This window comes from Sturnira hondurensis, unplaced genomic scaffold, assembly GCF_014824575.4.
Source record: "Sturnira hondurensis isolate 20B ecotype Veracruz unplaced genomic scaffold, ASM1482457v3 Scaffold0009812, whole genome shotgun sequence".
Classification (NCBI taxonomy): domain Eukaryota; kingdom Metazoa; phylum Chordata; class Mammalia; order Chiroptera; family Phyllostomidae; genus Sturnira; species Sturnira hondurensis.
In genome coordinates, this window is record NW_028082443.1 from 1 (window position 1) to 12,660 (window position 12,660).

The 12,660-nt window shown below is 54.6% G+C and overlaps 2 protein-coding genes across 3 annotated transcripts; one reads left to right on the top strand and one right to left on the bottom strand.

Moving 5' to 3' along the window:
- Nucleotides 1–36: 36 nt before the first annotated feature.
- IMP4 (IMP U3 small nucleolar ribonucleoprotein 4) lies at nt 37–4,332 on the bottom strand. The gene is made up of 9 exons (XM_037058055.1): nt 4,230–4,332; nt 3,981–4,089; nt 2,152–2,235; nt 1,373–1,482; nt 1,168–1,300; nt 930–1,084; nt 753–847; nt 581–654; nt 37–490 (listed from the first exon to the last, which is right to left on the bottom strand). Exons 1-9 carry the CDS (start codon nt 4,230–4,232, stop codon nt 357–359), a joined length of 897 nt encoding a protein of 298 aa, XP_036913950.1. The 5' UTR covers nt 4,233–4,332; the 3' UTR covers nt 37–356.
- A 650-nt stretch (nt 4,333–4,982) lies between these two features.
- On the top strand, nt 4,983–8,643 carry VMA22 (vacuolar ATPase assembly factor VMA22). 2 transcript variants are annotated; one of them, XM_037058057.1, is made up of 5 exons: nt 5,005–5,159; nt 5,240–5,343; nt 5,428–5,510; nt 6,146–6,277; nt 7,991–8,643. In XM_037058057.1, the coding sequence occupies exons 1-5, from the start codon at nt 5,049–5,051 to the stop codon at nt 8,101–8,103; spliced, it is 543 nt and encodes a 180-aa protein (XP_036913952.1). In that variant the 5' UTR covers nt 5,005–5,048; the 3' UTR covers nt 8,104–8,643. The 2 variants fall into 2 exon arrangements, with proteins under 2 accessions (XP_036913951.1, XP_036913952.1); XM_037058056.1 differs by lacking the exon at nt 7,991–8,643 and having other exon boundaries at nt 4,983–5,159; nt 6,146–6,548.
- The last annotated feature ends 4,017 nt before the right edge of the window (nt 8,644–12,660 follow it).

Below are 12,660 nucleotides of genomic sequence, written 5' to 3' on the forward strand. Positions count from 1 at the left end.
GGAGGTATGCCCGTGAGCTGGCACACAGAGGGACCAGCTCTGTGGAGATGAGAGGGACCTTGGGGGGAGCACGACTAGGTCCTGTCCCCTGCGCCAGCACCCCCAGACGATGAGCTCTCTCACAGGGCCCCGGCTCCCCAGGGACAGTGCCGGCCCCCCGTTGACAGCTCTGGAGCAAGCCAGCACAGTGGGCCTATGCTGTCCTAGGCGACGGCAACATCAGGCCTGAGTGTCCCGGCCTGTCAGGTCCCCACGCATAACCCCTCACAAGCCCAGACAGCAGCCTGGTCCGAACCACTCGGAGGCAAATGGGGCAGTGTGGTGGACTTTATTCGGACCTGCCGTGCCCACTGGGCTCAGCTCACAGCTGATGGGGCTCCCTCTGTGCTCAGGAAGACCCTCTTCCGTGCGGTGTTGGTGTAGGGGTGCCAGCGCCACTCCACGTCTGCGGTGGCCTCCTGCTCCAGAGTGCCAAGGCGGATCATGTACACTGGTGAAGGAACGGGAATGGGAACACTGTCACCCACAGCCAGTATGCCCCACCCCTCCCCCTAGAACTGGGACAAAGCCCAAAACTCACACTTCAGCTCAAAGCGAGGCCCAACCTCGGTCAGCTCCACGTCTCGGTGGCTGGTCTTCCTGTACACATGGTGCCTGGGGAGGGCAGGCAGCGGGCAGCCATGGGTCACCCACAGACAGTACAGGGACAGGAAGGTCAGGATACAACCCCAGGGCCCAGCCCACAAACACACCTGAAGGAGATGTAGTCGTCCTGGTTGGCAAAGGTGATGACCCGGTGGCTGTCATCTTTGGGCACAGGGAACAGGTAACGAAGTATGTCGGAGACCTGGGGCAGAGGGGTGGAAAACAGGGAATGCCTTGCCAGGCACCCCCTGGCCCCAACCCAAGTCCCATGGCCCCAGACTCACCCGCTTCCCCAGGCGGGAGGAGAAACCATGCATGATGAGGTGGGGTTTGGCTTCCGACATGGTGCCCAGGTCGGGGACATCGTGCCGCATAACCACATTGCACAGCGTGAAGTATGCAGTGGGGCCGAAGGGCAGGTGGCTGACAATGAGCCCCACTGGGGGGCCAGGCAGGCCATCAGAGACCATCTCTGCTCTGAGATGCCCCCCCCCCAGGGCTGCTCTCACCCTCCAGCCTCACCAGGTGTGCCTCGGTGCTCATGGACGACCAGCAGGTCAGTGACCCCGTTAGCTTTGCAGGCTCGCACCAGCGCCCCCACCTCATGTCGGCCACGGTTCATGCGCTGGGCGCCAGGAAACACCAGCTTCAGCTCCTGCAGGGGCACCACACTGGTCAGGACTCGGGCCGCTGGTACCGAGCACCTTACATTCCCTGCTACTGGTACCTTTGCAAACATCTTGAGGCGGGAACTGGGGTCTCGGGAAGTAGTGATCATGACCTTGGGATCCTCAACCCCTGCCCATCGATATTCATCATCCACGTGACTGGTTACACCTGTCAACAGCATGAGGCGCAAGAACGTGACACTACCCGAGAAGTGGAGCACTACCTCGGGCACGCTCAAATCCACCCAGAGCAGCAGCACCTGACAACACCCTGGATGACCAAGCACCCCACACCCACATGGCTACAGGGTGGCCCAAGCCACAGAGGCCACAAGCACAAGTGCAAATGAACTCAACTCTTTAATCCGATTTGACTTCAGTCACTTAAGCTGCATCAGTCACACAGAACTAGTGGCTATCGTGTCCGAATTAAATCCCGACTATATTAAGGCCAAAGGTAACAGACTCCTCTCTCCCATGACAAATATTTACAGAGTTTGTGATTCCTTAAACACATGGGTGCCAACGAAGTTCGGAGAGCTGGGAGACCACCAGTGACCATGACGGACACTGTCCTGTCCCAGTAGCAGTCACATTCCAGCAAGGGGATAATTAACAAAGCAAAGCAGAGAACAAGCTGGGCTACAGCACATGTGTCACGTCTCCACGGACCCAGGAGTACTCAGGACAGCCTCCTGAGGTGCCATCGGTGCAGAACCACAAGGACCGCTGGGGGCGGGAGCGGCAGAGCCTTTCCTGGGGTGTCTGGGGAAGGCTGGAGGGGCCGGTGGGCTCGCATGCAGGAAGAGGGGTGGCCCCAAGTGTCTGGGAAGGTTACCTTCTCCACCGGCGTCGTCAAACTCCAGGGAGCCCTGTAAGGCTAGGGCCTCCCTACGCAACTCCGTGGGGATCAGGCGGTTCTCTGCGGGGAGAGACAGGGAGACTGAGTCGCGTGCAAGGAGCCCTCAGTCAGCACAATTCTGCAGCTGATGAACCTGCACGGGAACAACACCTTTCTTCCTCCCTTCAGAGCAGGCAGATGACCCAAAATACGGAGTGAGAGGTACAGGGCAATTTCTGCCTACACGCTAACCTGTTAACAATGGCTACAGGAGATTTAATTTTCTACAGTTTCCAAGTTTCATGGCTTGAAGGCTTAAGACTGCTCTTTCTGTAAAAAAGTGGACCAGAAATCCCCAAACCCTCTGACAAAAAAACAGCCCATGGTGATGCTCTGGGTAAGAGGCTCTCCCTGCAGACTGAAAGGTGACCTGAAAGAGGGCGGGCCATGGAATGGACCACGTTGGGAGCACAGAGCAGAGCGTGGGTCCCTGCACCCAGCACTTCTAAGTGTGCCCTCGTGCACGTGGAAGATCCACACCTGTAGGAAACCTCCACTATACTCAAATTTTAGAAACAGATTAGAAACGATGCTGAACAAAAAACATAAAGCTGCCAAAGAATGCGTACAACCCAATATACCTTTAAAACTGAAAAATGACCAATTTGACCTAAGGATAAAATAAGTACTATATAAGCACAAAGAAAAACAAGGAAATGGGTTGTTTTTAAACAATATCCAATACTGTAGCTACCTAAGCTGTGGAAAATATTCCTGAATTTCAATCACAAGAACAGGCAAAAGGAGGGTTACAGCTGCACTGGGACATCCTTTCGCATGACCTTTTTGTAATCATCACCCGCGTGTCTCTCTCCATAGGCACTATAAACGTACTTTCGCCCACCCAGTATGCTGACCATTTTTTTCCTTCTTTTTTTAATTCTCACTGAGAAAATGTTCATTGATTTTGAGAGAGACATACACACACATCAATCAGCTGCTGCCCATCTGGGTCCTGACTGAAGATAGAATATGCAACCTTTTGATGCACGGGGACAATGCTTCAACCAATCAAGCCACCCGGTCAGGGCCTGACCACTTTCATTGAAGATGGGCAGAGAGATCGTAGCTGTTCCCATTAAGCAGTGCATAAATACACACACAACCACTGGCACTTTCTGTATATAACACCTAGGGACGTCAGAGAGAAGTTAAAATAACTGGGGACACTGAGTCCATCCACCCTCAGATAAGAAGCAAAACTTCAGGGACGCAAGAACACAACTGGGCCGGAAACTACGTCACTTCCAATCAGGCGTTTGTGACAGGCTCTTCACATGTGTGGCAAATGGAGAGTGAGAAAACCACTGTGAAGTTTGAGTCCTCTCTCACAACGCCAATCAAATTAGGTTCTACACAGATTAACACTTTAGAAATGCAAGGGACTCCAGATTACCGCCGAAGGACAGTAAGATATGCTTATTACCTCGACCTACAGAAGAGAGCAAAAGGAGAATGTCTATAGGACCACGGTGAAAACTGTAAATCAGAGCTAGGCACACTATAAACAAAATTGACAGGCCAGCTGCAAAATCTCCATACTGCAACACAAATGACAAGTAACTTACACCATCCTACGAAGGGGCACTTGCAAGCCAACAGGAAAACGCACCAGGCAAGGAAAATGGGCAGAGGATCTGAAAAGCCCAATCGCACTACCAGAGAAATGCAACGTAAACGCGTTTTATACCACTGGGTCTCTACTTCCGCTGGGTTTTATTACGCCAACCCAGTCTTTCTAAAGCCTGACAGCGGGGGGGCTGTACCTTCGAGCGCGCGCCGCACCTTCTCCTTCTTCTCCTGGGCCGCGCGCTGCGCCTCCTCGCGGGCTTTGCGGTACAGATACTCGCGGCGCAGGCGGGCCTCACGGCGTAGCTGCGGAACAGTGAGGCCGGTCAGCCCCCCTCGCCACGCGCGCCCGATCCCCGGCGACCACCGACCCCGAGCCCATGGACCCCCACCCCCAGACCTCCGCGAGCCCCCCACCTCCCAAACCGGAGCTCAAACATCGCTACCATCCTGAGCGCCGCTACCACGTGGGTATATAACTGTGCGGGCACGGCCTACGCTACGCAGCCCTCGCTTCCGCCCTCAACCAAGCAGGCGAGTAGAGGTTTCACTAAACGCTGCTGTGGTTGAGCAAGACCAAAGGTAAGATGGCGGACAGTGGATGAAAGTCGCGAGACGATTGGCCAGTCAGGAAGCGCCTGCTCAAAGAGCAACCAATAGGCGAAGGAAGTGTCACGACGTTGTGAGGGCTGCCATCAATAAAGATGTCCGCTCTCGGCTTCACCATTTGTCGCCGTTCTGCCGGAAGCACAATTTTAAAAGATGTACCAATAAAATTGTAATTGGCGTCTCGAAATAATGCAACTATAAAAACTGAACAACGGTTGGCCGTAGGGTCGCCGACCGCCTCCTTCTGGAACTCAATATAAAGCCACTTTTCGTTTAAAATGGTCGCTATGCCTCCTTCCACCGCCGCACTTTTAAAATGCGGTTGCTTCAGAAGCGACTTCGAACCACCCACAGCTCTCGCTGACGTTCCAGTCGGCCGGCCCGCTTCGAGTGCTGTACGCAGAACATGGGACTCCTCAGTCCCAAAACAATGGTGAGCTGCTGTCGCCGTGATGCCGCGACTTCCGCGCCCGCAACTGGGAACGCCTATTGACGGGAACCCGGCACGGTGGGCGGTGACTGGGAGACCGGAAGGAGATCTGGGAACGCCCCCTTGAAGGCGGATATCGCGCGCCCATTGGCTTTAACCGCAGCACCGTGGGCGCTGATTGGGCAATTGGAAGGAGGCTGGCTCCAGACCACAGTGCTGTGGAGTCATGGCGGCGGCTGATGTCCGGACGGAGCTAGACTCCGTACTCCTGCGGCTGCTCGCGGACCTAGAGGAGCTGGAGGCGAAGCGGGCGGCGCTGAACGCCCGGGTGGAGGAGGTAGGAGCCTGGGGCGCGCGGGAGGGCGGGCAGGGGTAGGCCGAGTAAGGCGAGCCTCAGCGATCCCCTCTCCTGCGCAGGGCTGGCTCTCGCTGTCCAAAGCTCGCTACGCCATGGGCGCCAAGTCGGTGGGGCCCCTGCAGTACGCCTCCCACATGGAGCCCCAGGTGTGCGTGTGCACCAGGTGAGGAGCTTTTTGCGCTGGGATTGGAGGCGGCGGTGTCCGGGCCAGGATGTTAGAGATCCACACTTCCTTCTCGTTCTGCAGCGAGGAGCCGGGCGGATTGCAGAAGTTCCGCGTGGTGAGAGCTGCGGCCGAGGCTCCCGAGGACGTGGGGCCCCACGAGTCAGGTGAGCCCCCCCCTTTCCTCCTGGGACCCTTCCCGATGTCAAGGCCAGAATACAGTCGCGGAGATTATTCTGTTCAGGCTGTTGCGGTAGAGAGAGTACCCCGGGTAGGGGATCAAATGTCTCACCAGAGTGATTTTGCTTTAGACTTTTGTAGGGAGAAGTAGACGAGTTATAGGTGAAGTTTTTTTTTATGGTTGGGGTTGTTTCGCAATCAGGGAAAGTCCCAGTCAGTTGAAAAAAATGTTTATGTCCATGCTTAGCCAGTTTCAGAGGGACAAGGCACAGACTATCAATCTCAGCTACTCAGCTACTCACTCATGAGACCAAGAACGGGGAGGCGGAGGGTCTCTGGCCTTTCAGCACGTTCTGGCAAAACGGGAAGGTCGGCGTGCGGCTTTGTCTAAAGAGCCAGGTTGGTTTTATAGGAGTCACGAGAAGCTGAACAGACTCACGTCTGAATCACGAGTGTGGGAACGGCAGTTCTTTGTGGTCAGCAATTCCACGGGACATGAAAGGCTGGGGAGAGTTTCCAACCATCAGTATTTTCCAGGATTACGAGCTCAGAGTTCAGCATTGTCACTTGGAAGATGAGGTCTAGGCAATAAGACTCCTGCCTCTGCCTTTTCTTTCTCCAGTTCTGCGCAGGCGCAAGGGCCTCACCAGGACCCGAGAGCCAGAACCCTCATCAGCCCCCCGAGACCCTCTGAACTGGTTTGGGATCCTGGTTCCTCACAGCCTGCGACAGGCCCAAGCCAGCTTCCGGGAGGGTGAGTGGACCCTTGGGCCCTCTGCCTGCAGGGACTGCTTGCATACGAAGGTGGGGGTTGGGGTCAGTCTGCAGAGGGCGTTGCAAGCTTTCTCCACTGTGGACTTCGATTGCACGGCTGCTTGATTTGTCTGTAATTGTGAACTGGGTGTTGGCAGTGCCCTGGGCTCAAGACAGGTGCCGGGGATACGGGAGGGAACAAAAGGGACTGGCTTCCCTCATAGAACGCTGTTCTGTGGAGGAGAGAGAGACAGCCTGCAGCTGTGTCAGTAATGAGAAGTGTTATAAACACAAGGTGGGGTGTGGTGGGTGGAATGGGACAGGGTGGGTGGAGGGAGCTGTTTTGTGAGGGGAGGCCCACCCGCAAAGGCCTTTTGGAAGAAGGGAGCTTGGTGGTGGCCTGGGGAACCGTGTTCCAGGCAGACAGGCCAGCAAGGGCAGACACCCTGAGGTGAGGTTGCATTTGGCTTGGCAGAGAAGAGGCCAGCCCGCTGCCCGGGCGTTGACGCCACAGAGTGCGCCAGGAGCTGGGGTCACAGGGGTCTGGGTCCAGGAAATCTGAGAGCTGGGAGTGACAGGAATCCTGCGGATCCTGGCTGGGACCAGACAAGAGCAGAGGGATTACGGAGGTGGCACGGAGCAGCCGGGCTCAGGATGCAGGAGGAGGAGTGGGCAAGGGGTGGGACCTGAGTGTTTTGAGAGTAGAACCCCGCCCCCCAGGATTTGCTGACAGGTCAGTTCAGAATGAGGGAAGGAGAGAAGTGAAGGCAGAACCTGCGGTGGGCCAGCCAGGACTCCTGGGGGGATGGTGTGGCCTGCACCTGGCGAGGGAGGGCTGTGGAGCAGCAGCCGGCAGGCGGGTGGGAAGTGTTGGGTGTGGCTGCATCCCCAGTGCGTTCGTTCAGTGGGGTCTGAGTGGGCAGTTGGGCTCAGGCATCTGGAGTCTGGAAGAGGTCTGAGCTGGGCAGGGAGAGTTGGTAGCCACCGTGTGGTTCTGGTGTTTCAGCCTCCGAGGTGGCTGGTGCAGAGGTGGCAGTAAAGCTGAGGAGAGACCGGCAGGGAGCCTGGAGGGCGGACCAAAGTTGGGGAGAAGAGGGGAGAAACCACTAGAGGAGACTAGAGAAGAGCCCAGAGGGGAGGTGTCCCAGGAGCCAGAGAAGAAAGTGTTTCCTGGACAGAGTGGGTCAGACATGTGGCCAGCTCTGCCGAGGGATACGCAGGCTGCAGACAGGACTGGCCACGGGACTGGGTGGTGTGGAGGCCCAGAGGACTGGGCAGCCACCATTCCAGCAGAGGCATCTGGTGGAAGCCACCGAGAGGTGGGTCCAGAGTGTTGGGGGTGAGAAAATGGGTGGGAGGAGTGAGCCTGGGAGCAGTGAGGGGCTGTGACAGGAGAGGACGGAGGGAAGGAAGGGCGGGCATGGGGCAGCCTGACGATCGGTGGGGTTTTCAGTTCCTGGGTGGGCGATGCACCAGAAGGGGGTGTCAAGGAGGTGCTTTGTGGAGGTGGCGTTTTAGCCGAGACCTGGAGGAGGGGTGGGAGGGGGTCCAGTGAGGTTCGGAGCGGCCACTGCAAGGCCAACCCTGGGATGGTTTAGGGGAAGCAGAGAGACGGGAGAGGCTTGGATCCTCTCCAGTCCCTGGGTGCCCAGAGTCCCTGGAGTTGTGTGTCACACTGCAGACACCACGGTGACCATCTCTCCCCTTCCTCTAGGCCTGCAGCTGGCTGCAGACATGGCCAGTCTTCAGAGCCACATCAGCTGGGGTCGCGGCCGGCTCCGGGAGCTCCAGGAGAAAGTCAAGCAGCTCGAGCTCGGGGCCGCCTGACCGTGGTCACAGAGGAAGGCCACAGGTGCAGCCACCCCCCCTCACCGACTACGCTGCCGTCTCCTCCCCACCCCGCCAGCCTCAGTCCCTCTGGCCACATGTTTCCAACTTCGTTGGGTATGGAAGTTTGAAGATGTTCAGAGTCACTCCTTCGGTGATACCACCCCAGTCCTCGTTCTGGGACACTCCCGTGGGAGGGCATCCAGGCTGTCAGGTCAGTGTGTGCTGGGGCAGCAGAGCCCTGTCACTCAGGATCGTTCCTGGTGACACTACACAGCCTACAGTGAGAAGGACCGGTCAGTTCTTGGGGTTCACTCGATCCTCAGAACTGATTCTATGGGCAGGGATGGGATTCCTAGCTAACAGATGGGGGGGTGACCCCACGTCGATAAGAACAAACACCTGTGCAGATGGGGCATCCTCGGCAGGTTTTAAGTGAAAAAGTAAACAAGATCTGACCTTGGTTTTTAAATGACCTCTAGAAAGAGAACTCTCAGGTTTTTAAAAACCTGCGGTATCCAGGAGGCTGAACCCTCGTCATTTATTGAAAAGCCAGTTGTTTCTCCTGTTTGGGGGCACTGTGTCCTGTTTTCCTGTTGGGTTGCTGATATTTATCACAGTTTGTAAGGAGCTGACTTTTATATCTGGGGAAAATTGACCCTTTGTTCATAATATCAGTGATGTAGCTATCTTTTCCTACTTTGTCCTTTAACTTTGTTTATGGTGTTTTTTTAAACTTTATTGTAAAATAAAACACATTCCATTACTGAAGTACACAGAACAGTCAAAAAGCTTAGTGAATAATTAAGTGAAAACTATAGTAACCACTGCTTGTGCTTTTTGGTCAGTGTTCTTTTCTTTCTAAGTTTTCTTAATAGAGTAGAATTTATGAGTTGGCTCTTTTATGATTTTGCTTTATGATTTCTGGACTTGGGTTGTAATTGATGTGATAAGGGAGTTCCCCAGTTTTTCTCAAGAACGTGTGTAGTTGGTGAAGATGTGGGGCGAGCCCTACGTCCCGCCTGCGACGAGGAGTCCGCCCTCCCGCTGGTGGGAAGAGAGACATCGCCTTTCCCTTCCTCCGGTCCAGCCTGTGCTGTGCCGAGCTGTTTCCTTGGTTTGACTGTCAGCTACTGTGCGGGTGCCACACCCTCAATTTCACGTACTCTGTCATGGCCATCGGGCTGATTGACAGCTGGACTGTGGGGGTTATTTTTTGGCCACACTGAGCTGAGGTGTCAGTGCGGAGCCTCCTGGAGTCACTCAGTGGAAACCACGTGACGAGGAGAAGACGTCCCTCCCCACAGCCAAAGGCGAACTTCAGCCCGAAACACGCGCGGCTCTGGAAGGAGAAACGGAGAGGCAGCCTGTGCTGCTGCTGCTCTTCATGGGAAAGAGCTTGTGTGGAGCCCAGTGGGGTCCTTCATGTTGATTTTATTTTTTAAAGATTTAAAACTACTACAAGGCTACAGTAATTAAAACAGTATGGTACTGGCATTAAAACAGACGTATAGATCAATGGAACAGGATAGGGAACCCAGAAATAAACCCACACCGTTATGGTCAATTAATATTTGACAAAGGAGGCAAGAACATACAATAGAGTCAAGACAGTCTATTCGATAAATGGTGCTGGGAAGATTGGACAGATGCACAAAGTGAAACTAGACCACCTTACACCGTGCACAAGAATAAACTAAAAATGGACTGAAGACTTAAAGTCCTGGAAGAAAACATAGGCAGTAAAATCTTGGATTATTTCTTTAGCAATATTTTTTCTGATATATTGCCTCAGGTAATGGAAACAAGAAAAAACAAACGAAACTACATCAAACTAAAAAGTTTTTGCACAACAAGGGAAATCAAAAACAAAATGATGTCCTAGCTGGTATGGCTCCGTCAATTGAGCAGCAGCCTGCAAATGCAAAGGTCGCAGGTTTGATTCCCAGTTAGGGCATCAGCCTGGGTTGTGACCAGGTCCCCAGTAGGGGGCACACGAGAGACAATACATGGATGTTTCTCCCTCCTTTCCCTTATCTAAAAGTAAATAAAATCTAGCCCTGGCTGGCGTAGCTCAGTGGATTGAGCGCGGGCCTGCGAACCAGACGATCGCGGTTCGATTCCCAGTCAGGGCACATGCCTGGGTTGCATGCCGGTTCCTTGCAGGCTAACTACCAGCAGGGGACTCACAACAGGCAACCATACATTGATGTTTCTCTCCCTCTCTCCTTCCCCTCTAAAGATAAATAAATAAATAAAATCTTTTTAATAAATAAATAAAAGTAAATAAAATCTTATTTTAAAAAAAGCCCACTGAATATTTGCCAATGATACATCTGATGAGGGCTTACTGTCCAAAATTTATCAAGATCTGCAACTCAACACCTAAAAAACAATCCAATTTAAAAACAGCCAAAGACCCTGAATAGACAAGAGCTCCAAAGAGGCCAATGGACATATGAAAAGATGCTCAATGTCACTAGCCATCAGGGTTGACTAGGAACACTCAAAGAACTGCGTGGAAACTGATGAAGTCTTGCTACAGGGTTCTCCAAGGAAACTACTGGGCAAATAACAGGCAGGCTAGGAGCCATAGCCTGGTAAGTGGAGGGGGAGAGAAACACCCACACATTCCCCATTCAGAGGAGCGGAGGACAAGCCCCGCCAGCTTGGCCAACAGGGTGGCCACTGCACCCCTGCCCAACAGGCCAGTGCACTGGAGGCCTGCACAAAAGAGAGCTCTGGGTCCCGGTATCAGCCTGAAAGCAGCAGGTCTAACCCTGGTTGGTGTAGCTCAGTGTATTGAGCGTGAGCCTGCAAACCAAAGGATCATGGTTCGATTCCCAGTCAGGGCACATGCCTGGGTTGCAGGCCAGTTTCCTGTAGGGGACGCATGAGAGGCAACCATACATTGATATTTTTCTCTCCCCTCCCCTCCCCTCCCCTCCCCTCCCCTCCCCTCCCAAGGTAAATAAATTAAATCTTTTTTAAAAAATTAGTCTTAAAAAAAAAAAAGCAGTGGGTCTGTGCTCCTGGGTCCCAGGGCCCCTGGCACTGCATGCACATGGCTGGAAAGAGTGGGGTTCAGGCACACCCAATGAGGGGACAAGGACTCACCGGCTGGCCAGTTGCACTGACTGTGGCCTCGGTCTCATGCGTGTCCTGTCCACATCTTGTTTGCTGGTTCCACACTAAACAAGAAGGGACAGAAAGGAGAGAGGGAGGGGGATGGGAAGGAGGCGGAAACATAACTGGGACCTTCAGGGGCTTTAGCGCTGTGTGCTGCACCCAGGATGCCTGGTTCCCCCAAACGCCACACCATAGGCCTTTCCCAGAACTGTGTGGCGTGGGCCCAACCCCGGATGAGTGCACGGGTCATGACCACCGTCCAGACATTGTGGGTAGCGGGGGACGACGTCTCACCTGGCTAGGTGTCAGGGACGTTCCACATGGCCAGCCTCAATTCAGGCCAAGTCCAAGGGGGAAGAGAGGCCGAAGGGGCCGTGAGGACAGGAGGAAAGAAGGAGGGGTCAGGGACCGAAGACGGCTAGGAGGCCCAAGAACTGGGGTGGGGAGCAGGAGGGGGAGCAGGAAGAACTTTGCCCCTTCCTGAGAGCCGGTATTTAGACTTAATTCTCTGGGACACAGAACCCCTGCCGTACAACGTCGGGTAAACGACTTAATCTCCCAAGGCTTGTTTGCCGTGCTGTCAAACACCCACCTCCCGGGTGGCTGTGAGGATTAAACAAAATAACCTGAGTGAAGCATGGGCTGGGGGGGCCTGGCGTGGGGTCCAGGCTGAGCAAACACCAGCTTCCTCCCCTCCCCTCACCTGGGCTTCGGATTTCCGGAGCTTTCTTCTGCCAAGCTGTTCTGAAGAAACCCAGGACCACGGTGCACAAGGTCAGGAGGCATGCACATTGGGGCAGACAGGACAGATAGGCGTGGGGAAGGGAGAGCAAAGGCATGCAGCCCCCCGCTGGCCCTCCCGAGACCTCGCTAATGAAGTCTCCCTGTGGGAGCCCCGCTTCCCCAACACCCACTTCCGCAAGGGGCCTGACTTCAGCCCCCTCGCCCTACTGGGGCTGTGCTCTCAGCTCACACAGGACTGCTCGGAACGCCTGTTCTGCTGCCTTTCTGCTGCGTCCGGTGCCCAGTGCGGCTGCGGCTCCCGGAGCTCAGTAATGTTAGTGCAATTACAGCGGCTCTGCTGTGGCGGGCTCCGCTGTAACCAGGTGATCAAACGTGGCCGGATAAGTGAGCTAGATCTCGGAGGCCTGTTTACAACCCTGTGACTACTAAGCAACGTAGAACTGGCCCCTCTAAATGCCAACTTGTGTGGCATGCGAATCATTTTAATAAAGAATAGAAAAATTAATAGCCCTCACTGGAGTGGCTCGGTGGATTGAGCGTTGCCTGGCAAACTGAAAGCGCACTGGTTCGATTCCTGGTCAGGGCACAGGCCTGGGCTGCAGGTGAGGTCCCCTGTTGGGGTGCGTGTGAGAGGCAACCCATCGCCCATCGATGTTTCCCTCCCTTCCCCTTACTCTAAAGATA